The 24,036-nt window shown below is 43.5% G+C and overlaps 1 protein-coding gene across 2 annotated transcripts in view; it reads right to left on the minus strand.

Moving 5' to 3' along the window:
- The window catches only part of LOC110531720 (insulin receptor substrate 1-B), an 83,189-nt gene that overhangs the window by 25,341 nt on the left and 33,812 nt on the right, over nt 1–24,036 (minus strand). Inside the window, exon 4 of one of the 2 annotated variants that reach the window (XM_021615051.3) lies at nt 1,261–2,605. The exons of the other annotated variant lie outside the window; for it this stretch is intronic. Within the exon in view, the coding sequence (XP_021470726.2) occupies nt 2,598–2,605 (8 nt within the window). The 3' untranslated portion in view covers nt 1,261–2,597. Of the gene's footprint in view, nt 1–1,260; nt 2,606–24,036 lie in introns of those variants that run through there. 2 annotated transcript variants of the gene reach the window in all.

A 24,036-nucleotide genomic window follows, 5' to 3' on the forward strand; every position in this document is an offset into this window, starting at 1 on the left:
AACAGTGGCACATTGTAACCACTGCATGAACAACCATTCCCATGGCCATAAAGTATTGCATGAAACAGTATAGCCTACCAAACGTGGGTGATTCTATAATTACAACACTGAACAAAAATGGAAAACCAGTCGGTATCTGGTGTGACCAACATTTGCCTCATGGAACACGACATATCTCCTTCGCATAGAGTTGATCAGGCTGTTGATTTTGGCAGGTGGAATGTTGCCCCACTCCTCTTCAATGGCTGTGTAAAGTAGTCTGGACTACACGTTTATCCAGAGCATCCCAAACATGCTCAATGGGTGACGTGTGGTGAGTATAAAGGCCAAGAAGAACTGGGACATTTTCAGCGTCCAGGAACTGTATACAGATAGATCCCCGAGGTCGTTCATTATCATGCTGAAAACATGAGGACATGGAGGCAGATGAATGGCACGACAACGGGCCTCGGGATCTCGTCACGGTATCTTTGTGCATTCAAATTGCCATCAATAAAATGCTAATGTGTTTGTTGTCTGTACCTTATGCCTGTCAGTACCATAACCCCACCGCCACCATGGAGCACTCTGTTCACAACATGGACATCAGCAAACCGCTCACCCACATGATGCCATCTACCTGGTACAGTTGAAACCGGAATTCATAAGTGAAGAGCACACTTTTCCAGAGTGTTAGTGACCATAGAAAGTGAACATTTGCCCATTGAAGTCGGTTACGACGCCAAACTGCAGTCAGGTCAAGGCCCTGGTGAGGACGAAGAGCACGCAGATGAGATTCCCTGAGACGTTTGTGAGGAAATTGTTCTGTTGTGCAAACTCCCAGTTTCATCAGCTGTCCGGGCGGCTGGTCTCAGATGATCCCGCAGGTGACAAAGCCGGAGGCGGAGGTCCTGGGCTGGTGTGGTTACACATGGTCTGCAGTTATGAAGCTGGTTCGACAAACTACCAAATTCTCTAAAACGGCGTTGGAGGCGGCTTTTGGTAGAAAAATCAACATCTGGCAACAGCCCTGGTGGACATTCCTGCAGTCAACACGCCAATTGCAATTGGGCAAAACTTGAAACATCTGTGGCATTTTCTTGTGTGACAAAACTGCACATTTTAGAGTAGCCTTTTATTGTCCCCAGTACAATGTCCACCTATGTAATGATCTTGCTGTTTAATCAGCTTCTTTATATGCCACACCTCTCAGGTGGATGGATTATCTTGGCAAAGGAGAAATGCTCACTAACAGGGATGTAAACAAATCTGTGCACACAATTTTAGAGATGTATTTATCAATGTTTTATTTCACCTTTATTTAACTAGGCAAGTCAGTTAAGAACAAATTCTTATTTACAATGATGGCCTACCCCAGCCAAACCCTAACCCGAACAACGCTGGGCCAATTGTGCGCCGCCCTACGGGACTCCCAATCACGGCCGGTTGTGACACAGCCTGAAATCAAACCAGGGTCTGTAGTGAGATGCAGTACCTTAGAACCCTGAGCCACTCGGGAGCTAAAGAATAAGCTTTTTGTGTGTATGGAACATTTCTGGTATCTTTTATTTCAGCTCATGAAATATGGGACCAACACTTTACATGTTGTGTTTTATATTTTGTTCAGTATAGATAGGCTAAGATTACGGACATTGTGGAGTAATCTATTTCTGTGTTATAATTAATACAAGTATTTGAAAGAACTATTTATGGTTAAATATAGTTCCATACAATTGTTTTTTTTAGTTGTCTTTATTCGGCAACAAGTGCCAAGTGTCTCTCTGTGCATTAAATACATATTGACCAGAGCATATTGTGTAGTATGTGAGCATGTTGATATGTGATATAGAATAACTCTGCATTCTTGGATGAGAGGTGTGGGCAGAGAGAGATAGAGATATTGAAAGAGAGTGGAGAGAGAGAGAAACATCTGTCAGCTACATTGAAGCGGTGAGCATAAAGTCATTAGAAGCTATGCCGCTAACATCTCTCACAGTAACACAGTCAGGCCAGCTAATTGCTATTATTATTATCATCACCATCATTATTATTCAAAATATATACCAGTACCAGTGCTCTCTTCTTTGTCCGTTACATCTGGTCGCCACAACATATTCTACTTCAAAAGGAGCACAACAATTGAAGCTTCTTCAGTTCCTTAGTCAATGCTAAGTTCTTTGTAAAATGGCTACAATCAAAAAATGAGGCACTTTTGAAAAGATATATACTTCTATATATTTCCTTATAATACTATGTATATTCAGCCATCATTAGAGGAAATCCTGCTTTTTGATTGGTTAATTGTGTTTTCATTTAGGTTGATGATCGAAAAATATCATTGGCTCCCCGTCCGCAGTCGGTCTTTATTCTTCTCTCTTATTGGTTGAGAGTCCTTCCTTCACGGGCTATAATCGGCACGCATCCCCATTGGTATCACAACCAATCAACTGAAAGCAACGAAATAAAGGTTTTCCATCAGTCTTTCCAAAGTGCTTCAGGGGCGTGACCAGTCCAACTCCTCTCTCTTCCCATTGGTTGTCACAAAAGGATGAGGAGCTTAGGGATCTCCAAGTCTCCTGTAATTCCCCCCCCATAATTCCAAGGCCAGGGCGTAGACATCAGCATTCTGGAAGCAGAGGAAATGGTTGGGTTAGAAGAACAGTAGACAACAGAATATGATACGAAGATGAACTAAATATTATGACATTCATCTACTGGCTACCACACTTTATCGCCAACATTGTTTGCAAATCTACAAATAAAATATCTATGTCTGTTTATCCACAGGGGAATATTGTGTCCTCAAATGAAATATATATGGCGAAGTTCAACAGAGGGATGGAATGTGTGAGACCGCCGGAGAGAGAGATATACGGGGAGAGAAATACGGAGAAAGAGAAAGAGAGAGAAATGCAGAGAGAAAGAGAAATATAGAGAGAGAGAAATACAGAGACAGAGAGAGAAATATGGAGAGAGAAATGCAGAGAGAAAGAGAAATACAGAGAGAGAGAGAGAAATACAGAGTGACAGAGAGAAATATGGAGAGAGAAATACAAAAAGAGAGAGAAATACGGAGAGAGAGAGAGAGAAATACGGAGAGAGAGAGAAATATGGAGAGAGAGAAATACAGATAGAAAGAAATACAGAGAGAGAGAGAGAGAAATACAGAGAGAGAGAGGTTGGACAAGAGAGATAATGTGTGTGTGTGTGTGTGTGCGTACATGTTTTGTTTTAGGGCAATATAGTCTTTTCCCCATCTTATTACAAAACCAGAGCAAGTACGTCACTAAGAAAAGGTCATCAACACTTGTCTTTGTTATGGAACCTATTGTACGATTGATAATGCCTGCGAGGGTCGTACTGACAGAGGATATTTAGACTACGGAAAGGAAAAAGGACTGAAAATGCACACCATAACACGACTCTCATACGTCTTCCTCTCCATCGGTCGATTATCCCTTTATTAGGGGTAGCTAACAGTCACATGTGACAAGTATGTACTGTAGGTGTATAATAATCATCATGTTTTTAACATCGTCTTTAAAGGGCAGTTTAAAATAGGAGGAAAGGTTGCTGGGGGCTGGCCACATGGCAGATATATCAAATAAACACAGTGATGAATGGTGACCGATTGAGAGAAAGGACTCTCTTGTTCCCTGAAATTTCCCAGGCCTGCTCTCTAACTGTTAATGAAAAAAAAGTGTCTCGTCTATATTTCTGGTGAGAGCCCGCCCCCCCTCATTCTTCTTCTTCTTCCTGGTGCAGAGCTATATTTAGCGTCCCGGCACAGATGGTGCCAGCTAACAACAGCAGCCAGTGCAGCTCAGCCTGAGAGAGCCGTACCAACAATCAGCCCAACGGACCCAGGGAGACAGGGAACGCATTGGCACGCACACAAACACACACATATTGGTGTGGGCACACACACATACACACGCGCGTCTAGACACAGAGTGTCTGAGGAGACAGTGACTGGGATTTACAGAGGATTATATGGATGGCACATTAGACCAAACAGACTATTACTAAACACGCACCAATCCATTAGGCTTGTAGGTGCATCCTCTTCTGCTATTCTAGATCTAAATGCAAACCCAGACACACACACACACTAACCACTGACATCGGTGCAGTCATATGCAACCAGACCAGACAGGAAGCGTTTCCTTTCTACTGTAATCAGATCTCTCTCTCTCTCCTTCCCGCTCTCTGCTTGTCTATCGATCTCATTCATTTCCTTGAGTTGCCTTTCCGTTCTGAGATCTAATCGATGTGATGATGCCTGCGGGAGTCTGTGTGTGAGTGTGACTGTTCCTCTCTGCAGGCTCCTTAACTCTGAAGCCAAGATGGGGCTACGACCTGCCTCTGTCACTGACTGGCCAATAAACAGTTCCCTCTCTATTTCTGTCCTCCTGTCAGTCTGTCTGGGGCAGTGATGGCTCATTTGTTGTAGCAGTCATTGTAGTGCGTGTGTGTTTTGGTGGGTGTCTGCGTGTGTTCGTCTGCCTGTCTGGGGCTGTCAATGTCCTTTTCTGTCACGGCTCACTTTAGCGATTCATTAAGGATAAGACACCCTGTTTCCTGTGCCTTTAAGTAGATTGATTTGAGTGTGTGTGTCACCCTTGCATCTGTCAGTCTGTGAGTCAGTGTCCGCGACCGCTCACTTAATACAAGTTGTTTATTAAGATGCAATGCCTTGTTCTGTATGTCACACAGAGGTCTGTGGATCACTCTAGTGTTTTGTCTATCTGAGTAAGTTGTCTGTCTGTGTAGGGTCACTGTACTTAGTAGTCTGACACTGGCTGAAACGGGGAGAAAAGCGCGCGCGCGCGGCACGCGCGCGCGGCACACACACACACACACACACACACACACACACACACACACACACACACACACACACACACACACACACACACACACACACACACACACACACACACACACACACACACTCTCCCCTCTGACTCACTGCCAATTACTTCACGGCTGTCAAGTTATATAACGTTAATTTAGGCAGGTGTGTGAATGTGAGTATGTATAAGTGTATACATATCTTCTTAGGGATTTGAACCTGTGCAATGTGCGTACTAAAACTCACAATGTTGCAGCCACAGTAAGCACGCACACACAAGGAGGGGGGGGGGGGGGGGGGTGCATCACCATAGGAAGGCCTCTGCCAAGCAAAGAGAGTGTCTTATGAAAGCCAGTAGGGAAGAGGGGACCAGTGCAAAGAGCAGAGAGAGAGATATAGCGAATGAGAAATGCAGTCTCTGTGTGTGTGTGTGTGTGTGTGTGTGTGTGTGTGTGTGTGTGTGTGTGTGTGTGTGTGTGAGATAGCTGGGAGATGTATGTGCTGTGCTGTGGAGCAGGTAAGGCCTGCAGTATGCAGTAAAAGCTATGGGTGGGTGTGGCTGTGTACCAATACCGAATGGAGGATAGGGACTTGTTGCGTTGGCATTTGTTTGAGGGGGAATGGGAATGAGAAAGCATGTGGGTGTGTGACTGTGTGTGTGTGCGTCCTGATCTGTTAAGAACGTCCTGTCCCTGGCTCCAGAATGGGAGAGGGGGAAGCCAACAAGAGCAAAGGGTAGTGGGTAAAACAGTGCACGTCCTTTCTCCTTCTACTGTGTAACAACTCAATTCGGGATATTATGTAGCAGCCTACCTGTCAGCTCTTGATCATTGTAGCCTCTCCTTCCATCATTTGAATTGCATCCTCAATTGATTAGATAACACTCACCACGCTCCACTCTCGTGAAAAGCAAGAGCAGCAGCATAAATGATCAAATGTCTCTCTCTCTCCCTTCTGCAGCAGTCGCTGATCTGTATGGGCCCTTCCCGGGCTGGGTCCTGGGTACAGGTGGATCTGTGTAAACCTCTAATGCCCACCTTACACGTTAGATCACCGTGTTGTTGGGCCCAAAGTTTAAGGCCTATCTACGACCTGTGTTCTACAGTTTGGACATCAAGCCTCGCTCTGCCTCTCCCTCTCTTCCACGTTTCTGCCAAAGTATTCGTAGAAGGCTGCAGAATAAATACTGTTCAGTTCAGAGAGGTGATTTACTAACATAAAGACAGGCAAGGCAGCATGGGGCTCCATCCAGCCCCAGAGTCTTGACCCATTCGGCGGCCGGCGCCCTTTTGAAGGCCCTCAGTTTAATTTAAAATATATATTATTATTATTATAATATATACAGTACCAGTCAAAAATGTGGACACACCTACTCACGCAAGAGTTTTTCTTTATTTTTAATATTTTCTACATTGTAGAATTATAGTGAAAATGTCAAAACTATGAAAAAACACATGGAATCATGTAGTAGCCAAAAAAAGTATTAAACAAATAAAAATATATTTTAGATTCTTCAAAGTAGCCACCCTTTGCCTTGATGACAGCTATGCACACTCTTGGCATTCTTTCAACCAGCTTCACCTGGAATGCTTTTCCAACTGTCTTGAAGGAGTTCCCACATAATGCTGAGCACTTGTTGGTTGTTTTTCCTTCACTCTGGTCAGGTGATTGTGGAGGCCAGGTCATCTGATGCAGCACTCCATCACTCTCCTTATTGGTCAAATAGCCCTTACACAGCCTGGAGGTGTGTTGGGTCATTGTCCTGTTGAAAGACAATTGATAGTACCACTAAGTACAAACCAGATGGATGGAGTATCGTCACAGAATGCTGTGGTAGCCATGCTGGTTAAGTGTGCCTTGAATTCTAAAGAAATCATAGACAGTGTCACCAGCAAAGAACCCCCTCAGCATCACACCTCCTCCTCCATGCTTTACGGTGGGAACCACACACGCGGCGATCATCCGTTCACCTACCCTGCGTCTCACAAAGACACGGCGGTTGGAACCAAAAATCTCAAATCTGCACTCATCAGACCAAAGGACAGATTTCCACCGGTCTAATGTTCATTGCTTGTGTTTCTTGGCCCGAGCCAGTCTCTTCTTCTTATTGGTGTCCTTTAGTAGTGGTTTCTTTGCAGCAATTTGACCACAAAGGCCTGATTAATTCAGTCTCCTCTGAACAGTTGATGTTGAGATGTCTGTTACTTGAACTCTGTGAAGCATTTATTTGGCCTGCAATCTGAGGCTGGTAAATCTAATGAACTTATCCTCTGCAGCAGAGGTAACTCTGAGTCTTCCTTTCCTGTTTCGGTCCTCATGAGAGCCAGCTTCATCATAGCTCTTGATGGTTTTTGCTACTGCTCTTGAAGAAACTTTCAAAGTTCTTGACATTTTCCAGAATGACTGTTCTTCATGTCTTAAAGTAATGATGGACTGTCCATCCAACTACCTCATCCCCATACTGTTATTTATTTGGCTCCTTTGCACCCCAGTATATATCTACTTGCACATGCATCTTCTGCACATCTATCACTCCAGTGTTTGTAACTATTTCGCCACTATGGTCTATTTATTGCCTTACCTCCCTCATCCTACCTCATTTGTACACACTGTATATTTGACTGTATGTTTGTTTATTCCATGTGTAACTCTGTGTTGTTGTTTGTGTCACACTGCTTTGCTTTATCCTGGCCAGGTCACAGTTCTCAACTAGCCCACCTGGTTAAATAAAGGTGAAATAAATCAATAAAAACTGTAATTTCTCTTTGCTTATTTGAGCTGTTCTTGCCATAATATGCACATGGTATTTTACCAAATAGGTCCGTCTTCTGTATACCCCCCTACCTTGTCACAACACAGCTGATTGGCTCAAACGCATTAAGAAGGAAAGAAATTCCACAGATTAACTTTTAACAAGCCACACCTGTTAATTGAAATGCATTCCAGCATTTCCAGCATTCCACCTCATGAAGCTGGTTGAAAGAATATATGTATATATATATATATATATATATATATATATATATATATATATATATATATATATATATATATATATATATATATATATATCTATCTATACACACACACACTATATAAATATATATATATTTTTTAACTCAGTCGGGGTCTCAGCTTACTTTTGCAGGTTAGAATAGTAGAATACACAAGGTGCAACGTAGAAATTGGTTTGTGCATCAGCAGTTTTTCTCTTGTCAGGTCAGTCACTGATAGTCACTCAATTATCCCATGTCAGCTAACATTTTTGAGATTGGTAAATCAGTTTAGCAGCCAGCCATCTCAACCTAGTAACCATGGTAAATCAGTTTAGCAGCCAGCCATCTCAACCTAGTAACCATGGTAAATCAGTTTAGCAGCCAGCCATCTCAACCTAGTAACCATGGTAAATCAGTTTAGCAGCCAGCCATCTCAACCTAGTAACCATGGTAAATCAGTTTAGCAGCCAGCCATCTCAACCTAGTTACCATGGTAAATCAGTTTAGCAGCCAGCCATCTCAACCTAGTTACCATGGTAAATCAGTTTAGCAGCCAGCCATCTCAACCTAGTAACCATGGTAAATCAGTTTAGCAGCCAGCCATCTCAACCTAGTAACCATGGTAAATCAGTTTAGCAGCCAGCCATCTCAACCTAGTAACCATGGTAAATCAGTTTAGCAGCCAGCCATCTCAACCTAGTTACCATGGTAAATCAGTTTAGCAGCCAGCCATCTCAACCTAGTTACCATGGTAAATCAGTTTAGCAGCCAGCCATCTCAACCTAGTAACCATGGTAAATCAGTTTAGCAGCCAGCCATCTCAACCTAGTAACCATGGTAAATCAGTTTAGCAGCCAGCCATCTCAACCTAGTTACCATGGTAAATCAGTTTAGCAGCCAGCCATCTCAACCTAGTTACCATGGTAAATCAGTTTAGCAGCCAGCCATCTCAACCTAGTAACCATGGTAAATCAGTTTAGCAGCCAGCCATCTCAACCTAGTAACCATGATAAATCAGTTTAGCAGCCAGCCATCTCAACCTAGTAACCATGGTAAATCAGTTTAGCAGCCAGCCATCTCAACCTAGTAACCATGGTAAATCAGTTTAGCAGCCAGCCATCTCAACCTAGTAACCATGGTAAATCAGTTTAGCAGCCAGCCATCTCAACCTAGTAACCATGGTAAATCAGTTTAGCAGCCAGCCATCTCAACCTAGTAACCATGGTAAATCAGTTTAGCAGCCAGCCATCTCAACCTAGTAACCATGGTAAATCAGTTTAGCAGCCAGCCATCTCAACCTAGTTACCATGGTAAATGTACCGTTCGGGGGGGACCCCATTGATTTTGTTAGTCAGTCTCAATCAGATATCATATTAAAAATGGCCAACATGTTTCTCCACCCTATGGCAAAATGTGTAGAATTGCATGTAATTAACTGTAACACATTTCTCTCTGCTGTCAAGAGGTGGGCTGCTAAAATGTTTTGCACACAATGCAGCACCCGCAAGCATCAGCATTTCAGCCTTTTTGTGGGCCCCCACCCCCATCAAAATTGCCCATCCCTGGTCTAGACACTAATCTTGGGGCAGTATTGTTTGTACTCGCAGAGTGGTTGAGGTTAGGGGAGGGTAATCTGATCCTAGATTTGTGGCTAAGAAAAACATGTACCTCGAAGGCTATTTCACATCCCCTGTTTCTTTGTTTCACCAAAACAGATTTCTCAAAGTCAGAAATATTGGTTACTAGATTAGAGCCCCAAAGGGATTGATTGACAAACTTCTTAGGAAATGTAGACAAAGAGAAAACAAAACTGCTGACCAAACGTCTTATTAGCGAACATCATACCATGATTCAGGAGGCAGAAACTGGTGTGTCTGTGTGTGTGTCCCCACATGCCCGGATCATACCCCTGTCCTGAGACCTCATAATAAACAGTGTAATTATTAATAGAGATGTAAGTGGCATCCCATCAATCCAGTCCCCCTTCCCTCCTTCCTCCCCCCTGGGGTGTTTAAAGTTACCATGTGTAACCTTAGGACGTTAATTCAGAGGAGTGCAGTTCTGTGAAACAGGGTGCACAGGAGAGAGTGTGTGTGCGACAGACAAGTGTGTATGTATGTGTGTGTGTGAAAGACAAGTGTGTGTGTGTGTGTGTGTGCATGAGGCGGGTAGATAGCCAGCCAGGTCCAACATGGCACCGCAAATATTTATCCATGAGCCTAGGGAATGCTAGGTACTCCATAGGGGCTCTCTCCTTCCCTTCTCTTCACCAGTGGCAACAGAAAAAGAGAACATATTTTTTTAGAGCTCTCAACACCCTCCCTACCTCAATCCATTTCTCCAACCCACGTAAGTAGGTTGGTAGACTTACAATGGTAGATTATTTTCTCTGCTCATCCTAATGAAATGTTGGCGTTTGGAGCCCTGTGGTGAAGCGACAGCTGATGTGTGTGCGTGTGTTTGTACCGGAATGTCTGCGTGTGTGTGCATGTTTGACACATGTGTCGCTGAGGGGGAGAGCAGCAGTAGAGTTGCTGGCTGGTCGTGTGTAAGGGAGAGCGGTGGGATCCAGTTGGATCAGTTGGACTATCTGGACAGCAGGGTAACAGTAGCTGTCTGTAGTCATAAAGCATGTCTGCAACACTGCTGTTTTTAACCATCCCAGGAGGCTATGTCCCCAACACACACACGTACGTTTGGCTCACACACACTAAGAAACACACTAGGGCCGACCCCATTTAGTCGACAGGTTGATTGTTTTGTCAGTAGGCTGTTGGTCGACCGCAAAAAAATATACAGTGCATTCGGAAATTGTTTAGACCCCTTGACCTTTTCCACATTTTGTTAGAGCCTTATTCTATAATTTATTCAACAAAAACAAATCCTCAGCAATCTATACACAATACACCAAAATGACAAAGTGTAAACCGGTTTGTAGAATGTTTGCAAATGTATTAAAAATGCAAAACAGAAATACCTTCTCTACATAAGTATTCAGACCCTTTGCTATGAGACTTGAAATTGAGCCCAGGTGCGTCCTGTTACCATTGATCATCCTTGAGATGTTTTTGCGACTTGATTATGGTCCACCTGTGGTGAATTCAATTGATTGGACATGATTTGGAAAGGCACAAACCTGTCTAAAGAAGGCCTGTTGAATTGCTTCTTTAGCACAGCTGAAAACGGTTGTGCTGATTACCATAGTTGCAAAAGAGTTTTCTAATGATCTATTAGCCTTTTAAAATGATAAACTTGGATTAGTTAACACAACGTGCCATTGGAACACAGGAGTGATGGTTGCTGATAATGAGCCTATGTAGATATTCCATAAAAAATCAGCCGTTTCCAGCTATAATAGTCATTTCCAACATTAACAACTTCTACACTGTATTTCTGATCAATTTGATGTTATTTTAAATGGACAAAAAATGTGCTCTTCTTTCAAAAACAAGGACATTTCTAAGTGCCCCCAAACTTTTGAAAGGTAGTGTATATCTACTGAAATAAGACAGATCCTGTTTGTTTAATAGCCTACTGATTCCGTGAGCAACCACAATTTACCAAATTCGGCTGTTTTTAAATCTTTGCTATGTGGTAATAAAGGCTTTACACTTTTTTTCATTACAACAGCCTCTCTGGTATTACTTATAATTTATTTAGTGTTGTTTATACTTTTACAAATAAAAATATTAATAATAATGCTCCTTTTTCTCCCAATTTCAATCTTGTCTCATTGCTGCAACTCCCCAACGGGCTCGGGAGGCAAAGGTTGAGTCATGCATCCTTCGAAACATGACCTACCAAACCGCGCTCCTTAACCCGGAAGCCAGCTGCACCAACGTGTCGGAGGAAACACCATACAACTGACGACCGAAGTCAGCCTGCAGGCGCCACAAGGAGTCGCTAGAGCACGATGAGCCAAGTAAAGCCCCCCCAGCCAAACCCTCCCTTAACCCGGACGAAGCTGGGCCAATTGTGTGCTGCCCTATGGGACTCCCGGTCACGGACATTTGTGTGACAGCCTAGGATTGAACCCGGGTCAGTAGTGATGCTCCAAGTACTGTGATGTAGTGCCTTAGGCCGCTGCGCCACTCGGGAGGCCATAACATTCCTTTTTCTTGACCGCCGTCTTATTGTTATTGTTACTATTACTATAATAATAAGTCATATCATTATCATTAGTAAGCAGGGTATAACAGCCTTGTATAACCACCATCGAGCTGTAGGCCAAAGAGCACATCCTGTTTAGTCTTAATACCATAACTTACTTAGGCCTATATTTCAATACCTGTAGAGGCTTCTGTATCAATCAATCATTAATTTGTTCATTTCATCACACAGCATGAGTCATTCATGTTTCGAAATGCAAATGAAGCATTTCAGTTTTAAAATCAAATAAAACGACTTGAATAATTAGCGTAATAAACAGTTCAATTTCGTAAATTGTTTTTAGTCTTTGCTGTAAAAAAGGCTTTACAAAAAGCATTACAACAACACTGTCTGGTACGTTTATAATTTATATACATTTTAATCATTTAGCAGACACTCTTATCCAGAGCAACTTACAAGAGCAATTACGGTGAAGTGCCTTGCTCAAGGGCACATCAAAAGATTTTTCACCTGGTCAGGTTGGGGATTCGTTCCAGCGACCTTTCGTTTACGCTCTTAACCGCTAGGCTTAAGACAATGATCCAAGACAATGACAAGACAAGACAATGATCCAAAACATAAAGCAAAATCTACAATGGAATGGTTCAAAAATAAACATATCCAGGTGTTAGAATGGCCAAGTCAAAGTCCAGACCTGAATCCAATCGAGAATCTGTGGAAAGAACTGAAAACTGCTGTTCACAAATGCTCTCCATCCAACCTCACTGAGCTCGAGCTGTTTTGCAAGGAGGAATGGGAAAAAATGTCAGTCTCTCGATGTGCAAAACTGATAGAGACATACCCCAAGCGACTTACAGCTGTAATCGCATAAAAAGGTGGTGCTACAAAGTATTAACTTAAGGGGGCTGAATAATTTTGCACGCCCAATTTTTAAGTTTTTGATTTGTTAAAAAAGTTTGAAATATCCAATAAATGTCGTTCCACTTCATGATTGTGTCCCACTTGTTGTTGATTCTTCACAAAAAAATACAGTTTTATATCTTTATGTTTGAAGCCTGAACTGTGGCAAAAGGTCGCAAAGTTCAAGGGGGCCGAATACTTTCGCAAGGCACTGTAGACTCCCTTTAGTCATTTGTGTGCCTTAATTATCAAACTGTGCGCTTAAAGTATCCGACAAGCTCAGTGCATATAGTTGATTTGATTAAAACACGTGATGTGTCTATAAATGGAAAAATACACGTCATAACATTTCGACCAATCGACACACACACACACACACACGTCACCATGATCTTTCACAAAACACATAATCAACCAACAGCACTTAACGACACAAACACACAGTCAGGCATAAATGTTACCACTCTGCCTGACCCCACGGGCACACAGTCACCAGTACATATTTAAATGTACCCTCACATGACGCACAGCAGTGGTGCTTGATGTGCGTTTTGGTTGGTAATATGACATATACCCAGTTGTACTCTAAAAGCCTTTTCAATCCATCTGCAGTTGACCTCAGTGTGAAAAGACGTGGCCACTCCAGGACCACTTAAACACACAACCACAGTACACAAACACGCCTAACCCCACCACTCCAGCCTACCACCGGGAGGCCGCTGATGAATAGAAACAGATAGACTAGACAAAGGACAAATGAATATGAAATGAAAGATAAACAAACAAAGCAGGGGAGAGGTGGCACGTCTTCCTGATCTGTCATCCCTCACTCCACTGGATGTAAGCTCTCTCTCTCTCTCTCTCTTTAATTGGGGAGTATAGTGGTTATTTCCTTTCCATTCCTGGGTGAGTCAATCCTTTCATAAGTCCTAATGCACCGAAGATTAGGTTCTATGTGCTTCTCTGCGGCTGGCGGAGAACATTGTGTGACGGACACTAATTACTGACGCTGGCTCGCTGAGCATCACAAGCCTACTGGCATGGGATGTGTTCCAAATGGTAGAGAGACAGAGACCAAGGAAGCAAACTGGTCAGGGCCCAAAAAGGTGATACTTTTGTTGCCCTGAAACATGCAAAACATCCCTGCTAGGGGGAAATGCAGGTTTTAACTAATTAAACAACAAATTATATGATCTACATGATCCGTCTCTGTGTGTAAAATAAAAAGTGGTTAATGTGAACCTAACTCACAGCTACAAAATGTAAAGAAAGCAATCCAATGTTATTTGTTGCCTAGACTTTACTGCAAATGACACTCAAGTCTTGAGAAAAAACAATCCACTAATATTTCAGTTAGCCATGACAGCCTTTATAATAGAATGCTTGTGACCACACACATCTAAATATTGCACTTGGGGAAAACATCTAAATATTGCACTTGGGGAAAACACATCTTAAAGTAGAAATAGAATGAAACAAACAGACATTCTATTTTTGCTCTATTATAGTGGCCACTACAGTAGACATCAATCAAGTGCACAAGGCTACATGTGGGCAAAAATAACATTCACTGAGTAAAAAATGTAATAATCCCCCCTCACTCACTCACCCACATGTGTTACTGTCAAGTTCAACACAACACATACAATATATTTGGGCTGCACTCCACATTATTACATTGTACACTTTCTGCCTGCGGACATCTGTTCTACAATGTGCCAGCAGAGCATGATACCCTTTGTTGGCATAACGGATCTCTTTCAGGCAGAGAGGACACCTGGCATACCCCTTTTATCCACTGACTGAAAAAGAGGGAAAGTGTGTTGCGTTCCTTTCACCTCTATAGAGGCATCCCGTTTAAGCCAGGCCCGGCTACACTTGATCCCTGAAACCACTTGTTTAACAAGCAACGCATCATTTTCACCTAATTCTCTCATTCTGAAAATTAACCACATACTGTAGAGGGAAAACATTAGCTAGTTAACATTTCACACAGATTGCCAAGGTTCAGTAAGCAACTAACGTTAACGCGTTATAACTTGAGGAACGGCAAGGAGTCGTATAACGTTAACAGTTAATACTATAGCGAATTGGTTAGGTTACTAACGTTAGCTCATCTGATGTTGTAACGTTAGGTAGCTAATGTTAGCTGCCTGACTTTATTAGACAGCTAATTTTCACACCATAAACTCAATTATTTGATCAGTTAAGTTGGCTAATGTTGCTCAACATTTCTCTGGCTAGCTAACAGAGAATTCGATCCAGCTAGCAAGATATTTAACAATGCTAACAATACTTGTTCCACCACACTTTCTCCTTCACCTCAAACTTTCTAAATGGCAGTTGCTGTAACTAGCAAACTGCCTTTCTACTCTCTGCTGCCTTTCCACTCTCCCGCTGCCTTTCCAGAGCGCTCGCTGATGCTGTAACTAGCAAACTGCCTTTCCACTCTCTGCTGTCTTTCCAGAGCGGTCGCTGATGCTGTAACTAGCAAACTGCCTTTCCACTCTCTGCTGTCTTTCCAGAGCGCTCGCTGATGCTGTAACTAGCAAACTGCCTTTCCACTCTCTGCTGCCTTTCCACTCTCTGCTGCCTTTCCACCTCTGCTGTCTTTCCAGAGCGCGTGCTGATGCTGTAACTAGCACACTGTCTTTCCACTCTCTGCTGTCTTTCCACTCTCTGCTGTCTTTCCACTCTCTGCTGCCTTTCCACTCTCTGCTGCCTTTCCACTCTCTGCTGCCTTTCCACTCTCTGCTGTCTTTCCAGAGCGCTCTGATGCTGTAACTAGCAAACTGCCTTTCCACTCTCTGCTGTCTTTCCAGAGCGCTCTGATGCTGTAACTAGCAAACTGCCTTTCCACTCTCTGCTGTCTTTCCAGAGCGCTCGCTGATGCTGTAACTAGCAAACTGCCTTTCCACTCTCTGCTGCCTTTCCACTCTCTGCTGCCTTTCCACCTCTGCTGTCTTTCCAGAGCGCGTGCTGATGCTGTAACTAGCACACTGTCTTTCCACTCTCTGCTGTCTTTCCACTCTCTGCTGTCTTTCCACTCTCTGCTGCCTTTCCACTCTCTGCTGCCTTTCCACTCTCTGCTGCCTTTCCACTCTCTGCTGTCTTTCCAGAGCGCTCTGATGCTGTAACTAGCAAACTGCCTTTCCACTCTCTGCTGTCTTTCCAGAGCGCTCTGATGCTGTAACTAGCAAACTGCCTTTCCACTCTCTGCTGTCTTTCCAGAGCGCTCTGATGCTGTAACTAGCACATTGGTTGTCTCTTCTCTCCTCACAGCCTCCACCAAGACACACTCCCCAGAGTGTCCGTGACATTTCTGCAGGGACTTTCTTTCTGTTTCAGTGGCAGAAGCCTTGAAGGTTGACGACGATAACAAGCACCACAGTGAGAGAAAGAGCAAGCAACTTCCTCTCCTCTCGCTGTCCATTACCTCTGCCTGCCCTCTGGCACATTGATGACATAACTCAGCTGTCTAGCTGAATCAGTTTTGTTCTTCTGTCTCTACATGATTGAACCAGTCTTTGCCCTGAGAGCTGGTCTAAGAAAGTTTGCGTGTGTGTGTGAATCAGCAAACACACAGTCGCCATCTGATCCAATATTACTAACCTGACCCCTTCAACATCACATCCCCTCTGTGTCACCCTGGGATGATCCTCTACATGCACTATAACCTGGGATGGCAGGAAACCTAGTGGTTAGAGCGTCGGGCCAGTAACCGAAAGGTTGCTCGATCAAACCCCAGAGCTGACAACATAAAAATATGCCGTTCTGCCCCATGAACCACGCAGTTGACCCGCTGTTCCTAGGCCGTCATTGTAAATAAGAATTTGTTCTTAACTGACTTGCGGTGAAATAAAACCATTTTTTGCAAAATAATAACCCCTGACCCCATATGTGGCCTTTACACATCACTCATCATACCCACTGACAAATGAGACCCTCTGCCTCAGCATTGACCCAAGTCTGTGACACACACACACACACACACCAGTCCCCCCTCCCCCATGTGAGAACTGTCTCATTAGCAGACAGTAATCAGCTTAGTGTTCTGGAACGCCCATTGGCACAAAGCTCTTTACAGACAAACCCAGTTAGAGAGAGCGAGCTATGAGAGAGAGAGAGATTGATGGGAGCAAGAGGGGGAGAGAGTTCATGAGCATAGGACGGCGAGAACGCAACATGAGAGAGAAAGTGGTAGAGAAAGAGGGAGAGAATGGAAGAAAGACTAAGCCAAAAAGAAACAAAATGGCAAAAACAAGGAGAGCGAGAGAAAGAATGAGAGGAAATGCACGAAAGAGGGCGTGTGTCATGGAGAGTGAAAAAGAGAGAGAAACCCTCTTCCGTCCACACACAACCACCCACACACATAACCACAAACAAACACACTCGCTCCTTAAACCACAAACATGATCATAAGAAGAAAGAGGGGGGGAATTAGAGAGAGGGAGGGAGGTAGAGAGGGAGAGAATTAGAGAGAGGGAGGGAGGAAGAGAGGGAGAGAAATAGAGAAAGATAAATAGAGAGGGAGCACATCAACGCCTGGAGAGAGGAGAGAGCGAGTGGGTCTACTGCCAGGAAAGCAGTCTTAAGGCCTTCTGCAGACTTGAGCCTGGCTGAGGCCTTAGGGCATTAGGGGATAGGCTTTTTGGCTATCCCTTTTTCCTGTGATTTGATTGGCTTCCAGACCAGTCTGAGCCCTTCCCTAGTGAAGGCGAGAGGAGCCCCGACCACGTGTGTACATAAACACAGCGACCTGAGAGCTTATTAAAACGTAACAACTTTTTTTATGACAATTTTATTTGAGGAACACACACACACACACACACACACACACACATACACACACGCACACACTCTTTCGCAAACTTGTCTGGCGCCCCATTGACTGGTTTGACTGCCAAGAAGACCTTTTTCTCTTAGCGCCGCGCGCGCGTGTGTGTGTGTGTTCGTCAAAGCATTTGAATAAAGCACTGAGAATTCAAAACACGACTAGCCTACTTAGTCATTGGATCTCCCCATTAGAGTCAACCAGACTGGCAAACGGACAGGGAACATGTATGTGTGTGTGTGCCTGTGTAACTAATGCACTATTATTCAGTGAGTGAACGTGATATACTGGTGTACTAAGGGATGGGACTGTCTGTTACCATATAGGCCACTGAACTATTCCTGCTGGACTTACTCAACAACAAACACACCATCACGACAAGCTTGCATAACACACACTTGCAATGCATACACATGCACCTGATCTGTCATCCCTTACTCCAGTCATCCGTGGACGTAAGCACCCCCCCCCCTCTCTCTCTGACTCTCGCTCTCTAGCATAGGAATGAAGATAGTCAGGTCTCTCACTATGACCCCCATAAACAACAAAGTCACACACACGCACACAAAAGGTCATCTACTGACACACAGCACACATGCTATGCTCACATGCACACACACACCATTCCCCAGCACTATCGGCAATCTACCACCAAACAGGAAAGCCAAGTGTGAATGTGAGTGTGTGTGTGTGTGTGTGTGTGTGTGTGTGTGTGTGCGTGCACTTGCAGAACGGAACTGAGGACACAAACAAATGGGAAGATGGGAGATGCGTGGAAGAGATTGGACAGAGGGGAGTGAGAGAAGGAGAGATAGAAGGGCGAGACTGGTAGGATACCATGGAGAGGTAACTGATAGAAGGGTGGTGAAAGAGAGGACGAACGGGAGGAGAGAAGGCAAGAAGAGGGAGAGAAAGAAAGGGTGAAAAAAGAGAAAGAGCAGGAAGGGAAAAAAGAGAGACAGAGGGCGAGAAAGACAGCGAGAGAGACAGAGAGAGCGAGAGAGACAGAGGGCGAGAAAGACAGCGAGAGAGAGAGCGAGAGAGACAGAGGGCGAGAAAGACAGCGAGAGAGACAGAGAGAGCGAGAGAGACAGAGGGATTGAGAGACAGAGAGAGACAGAGAGAGCGAGAGAGACAGAGAGAGAGACAGAGAGAGAGAGAGAGAGACAGAGAGAGAGACAGAGAGAGCGAGAGAGAGAGGGAAAGTGAGCAAGAAAGAGAGCGACAGAGACAGAGACAGAGAGTGAGAGAGAGAGCGAGAGAGAACGAGAGACAGAGAGCGAGAGCGAGAGAGAGAAATAAATAAATACTTTATTTGTATTTCTTTCATTAGCATCGCCAAGGAAACGGAGCTAAACTAAACCTACTTCCTCCCCTGAGGGCTAAAATCAAAGTCCAAAAAAACCTATCCCTCTCTACCTCCCTCCTTTCAATATTTGTTCCTGTACAACCTCAGTCTGTCTCACCAAGTCAAGTGTAGCGCTCCACTAAGGCTAACACCGCTGACTGTCCACAGTAGGCAATAAAACAGCCTTTTGAAGTCCACCAAAATGAAATCAATGTCAGGACGGCTATAGTAAATATAACCAACGTAGAGGTAGAGAGAGGTAGAGGGAGGTAGAGAGAGAGGGAGAGGTAGAGGTAGAGGGAGGTAGAGAGAGAGCGAGAGAGAGAGGTAGAGGGAGGTAGAGGTAGAGAGAGGTAGAGGGAGGTAGAGAGAGGTAGAGGTAGAGAGAGGTAGAGGTAGAGAGAGGTAGAGGTAGAGGGAGGTAGAGGTAGAGAGAGGTAGAGGTAGAGGTAGAGAGAGGTAGAGGTAGAGGGAGGTAGAGAGAGGTAGAGGTAGAGAGAGGTAGAGAGAGGTAGAGGTAGAGAGAGGTAGAGGGAGGTAGAGAGAGGTAGAGGTAGAGAGGTAGAGAGAGAGGAGGGGCAACAAAACGGACACAGGCAATCACAATGGGTTCCATTCAACCACTGGCCTCATACACTACAACATACAGTAGGGAATAGAATGGAACAGAAAGATAACACAGAATATTATAGAATAGAAGAATAGAAGACATTCTAACTGACAAGGAAAATGAAACCATATATGCTGTAACTGAATGTGGATAGAATGGAAGATAGCCCTGTTCATGCTAAATCTCTCTCTCTCTCTCTCTCTCTCTCTCTCTCTCTCTCAATGAGGGATTCGGTCTCTATTCCTCCTTTTAAAGAACCAGATCCTTCCGTTTCCTCTCTCTCTGTGGTCAATGGGATATTAGGCTGCGTGAGCCACTACCTCGGGCACAGACTGACGCAACACACACAACTTTTAAAGGACACACACACACACACACAAGTGACACCATTAACACGAGTAAAGTAGGTCACAGGTGACTCCAGGGGACATTACTGTGACACAGCCCAAACATGTCATTTCTGCTTTTATTGTCCCCTTCTGCTGGCCCGCATGCTTTGCTGTGTCTCTTTCATCACTCCCCCTACAGTATAGTGGAAAGCTGTGTGTGTGTGTGTGTGTGTGTGTGTGTGTGTGTGTGTACACACCTGTGTGTGGTTACATCACCCAGCCCCCAGGGGTTATGAGTTGGGTCGGGATTCACCCATGTAGGGGTATTAAATTGAGCTACTTCCACTAACTAACATACAGCTGGACTCATGGCATCATAACAACATGGTGTTATTAGACAACTGACATATTCTGCTCTGGCGCACAAAGATGATGTCACTCGAGTGGAATGTGGTGCTCAGGGTCAGTGTGCACCGAGAAATCATCCCACCCCTTCAAGTCTGAACAAGATGGCTTGTTTCTGAAATATATCCTTGACACAGTTTCATACAAAGAGCGTAACAAACGTATCCGCACCGTGAGACCACTAGCTGTGTAGAATGATGTAGCTACTAGCCAATGAGTTATGGAGGGCAGTACAGCACTAGTATATGTCAATAGGACAGACGTACAAGCCCAAACATGAATAAAACTAGCACAGGAAGACTGGTTGAGCTGGGTTGGGTTCCACTACATTACAAATACATAGAGGCTATATAATCAGGGCTCCATAAAATCTGCAGAGAATCACGGAATCCAGACATTCAAACGGAATTCAATAACGTAAAAAAAAAAAGTATTGAACTTAGTTCGAATTCAACTTACTGAATTGAACTCATTAGAAATGCATTCATTTGCCGAAGATAATCAGAAGACATGAACAAAATGCATGAGCGATTCGTATTTTCCTAGAACTTTCTGAAACGACACAGCCCACTGGGCACAGGTGACAATTCAACGTCTATTCCACGTGGGTTCAACGGAATTTCATTGAAATGACGTGGAAACAACGTTGATTCAACCAGTCTGTGCCCAGTGGGAGGAATGTCACTGTCTGTGTGTTGTGTATGTCTAGTCCTCACTTTGTGTATCCGTTAGCGATAATGCTAACAATAACCATCTGCTGGTAGATAGAAAGGCTATCCCCCAAAATCTTCTCAATGAAATGTTAATTCATTATATCATGATTATTTGCATCAATCCAGTCACAATTTGTTTTGCAAACTCTGCATTCACATGAGGGCTACAGAAACACAGCTGGCCAAACAACAGTCTATGGCTGGTGCCCACATGCATTAAAAGGACAACAACACCACAAATGAGAGATTTTCCCCAGACCTCAAGTGGTACCCTGATGTTTGTTTAAGCATTCTTGTGGACAAACAACAAGATTGGATGTTCTATAAAAAAAGGGTGAGTTTTAGGGTGGAAACCTGCCACAGGTTTTATAGGGCCCTATATAATGCAGCATTTATAATACATTTATAATACACTGGAAATCCCAGGCCAATTCTGCCAAACATGTACAGTTGAAGTCGGAAGTTTACATACACTTAGGTTGGACTAATTAAAACTAGTTTTTCAACCACTCCACACATTTCTTGTTAACAAACTATAGTTTTGGCAAGTTGGTTAGGACATCTGTGTGCATGACACAAGTAATTTTTCCAACAATTGTTTACAGACAGATTATTGCACTTATAATTCATTGTATCACCATTTCAGTGGGTCAGAAGTTTACATACACTAAGCTGACTGTGCCTTTAAACAGCTTGTAAAATTCCAGAAAATGGTGTCATGACTTCAGAAGCTTCTGATAGGCTAATTGACATAATTTGAGTCAATTGGAGGTGTACCTGTGGATGAATTTCAAGGCCTACTTTCAAACTCAGTGCCTCTTTGCATGACATCATGGGAAAATCAAAAATCAGCCAAAACCTCAGCAAAAAAATTGTAGACCTCCTCAAGTCTGGTTCATCCTTGGGAGCAATTTCCAAATGCCTGAAGGTACCACATTCATCTGTACAAACAATAGTACGCAAGTTTAAACACCATGGGACCACGCAGCCGTCATATCGCTCAGGAAGGAGACGTGTTCTGTCTCCTAGAGATGAGCGTACTTTGGTGCAAAACAGTGAAATCAATCCCAGAACAACAGCAAAGGACCTTGTGAAGATGCTGGAGGAAACAGGTACAAAAGTATCTATATCCACAGTAAAACGCGTCCTATATCGACATAACCTGAAAGGCCGCTCAGCAAGGAAGAACCCACTGCTCCAAAACCATCATGAAAAAGCCAGACTACGGTTTACAACTGCAAATGGGGACAAAGATCGTACTTTTAGGAGAAATGTCCTCTGGTATGATGAAATAAAAAAAGAACTGTCTGGCCATAATGACCATCATTATGTTTGGAGGAAACAGGGGGAGGCGTGCAAGCCGAAGAACACCATTCCAACCGTAAAGCACAGGGGTGGCAGCATCATGTTGTGGGGGTGCTTTACTGCAGGAGAGACTGGTGCACTTCACAAAATAGATGGCATCATGAGGCAGGAGAATGATGTGGATATATTGAAGCAACGTCTCAAGACGTCAGTCAGGAAGTCAAATGGGTCTTCCAAATGGACATTGACCCCAAGCATACTTCCAAAGTTGTGGCAAAATCGCTTAAGGACAACAAAGTCAAGGTATTGGAGTGGCCATCACAAAGCCCTAACCTCAATCCCCTAGAAAGTTTGTGGGCAGAACTGAAAAAGTGTGTGTGAGCAAGGAGGCCTACAAACCTGACTCAGTTGCACCAGCTCTGTCAGGAGGAATGGGCCAAAATTCACCCAACTTATTGTGAGAAGCTTGTGGAAGACTACTGGAACCGTTTGACCCAAGTGAAACAATTTAAAGACAATGCTACCAAATACTAATTGAGTGTTGGTAAACTTAAATGTCATGTAACGGCCGTCGTCGGTGGAAGAAGGTGAGGACCAATGTGCAGCGTGGTACGTGTTCATCTTTTTAATAAAGTAAACTGAACACCGAATAACAAAACAACAACGAAACAGTTCTGTCTGGTGCAGACACACAAAGACTGAAAACAACCACCCACAAAACACAATGGAAAACAGGCTACCTAAATATGGTTCTCAATCAGGGACAACGATTGACAGCTGCCTCTGATTGAGAACCATACCAGGCCAAACACAGAAATAGAAAATCATAGACAAACTAACATAGACAACCCACCCAACTCACGCCCTGAGAATACTAAAACAAAAGACAAAACAAAGGAACTAAGGTGTCAGAACGTGACATGTCAAGAATTGTGAAAAACTGAGTTTAAATGTATTTGGCTAAGGTATGTAAACTTCCAACTTCAACTGTAGATACAAATGGAAAACTCACTTCATCGTGGGGCGGCAGGGTAGCCTAGTGGTTAGAGCATTGGATTAGCAATCAGAAGGTTGCAAATTCAAACCCCCGAGCTGACAAGGTACAAATCTGTCGTTCTGCCCCTGAACAAGGCAGTTAACACACTGTTCCAAGGCCGCCATTGAAAATAAGAATATTTTCTTAACTGACTTGCCTAGTAAAATAAATAAATAAATAGTCTTAAGAAAATGCTATTTGTCCTATATTTAGACCAGACCTTCAAATATCTGAATTAGGCTAACTTTCACATCAATTCAAAGTAACTATTTTCAATTATCTATTTTAATGTATTTGTCTATTTTAATGTATTTGTCTATTTTAATGTATTTGTCTATTTTAATGTATTTGTCTATTTTAATGTATTTGTCTATTTTAATGTATTTGTCTATTTTAATGTATTTGTCTATTTTAATGTATTTGTCTATTTTAATGTATTTGGAAGTAAATGTGGATTTTTTATTTAACCTTTATTTAACTAGGCAAGTCACAAATTCTTATTTTCAATGACGGCCTAGGAACAGTGGGTTAACTGTCTGTTCAGGTGCAGAACAACAGATTTGTACCTTGTCAGCTCAAGGGTTTGAACTTGCAACCTTCCAGTTACTAGTCCAAC

Source organism: Oncorhynchus mykiss, chromosome 9, assembly GCF_057628025.1.
Source record: "Oncorhynchus mykiss isolate SJ-2025 chromosome 9, ASM5762802v1, whole genome shotgun sequence".
NCBI classification, from domain to species: domain Eukaryota; kingdom Metazoa; phylum Chordata; class Actinopteri; order Salmoniformes; family Salmonidae; genus Oncorhynchus; species Oncorhynchus mykiss.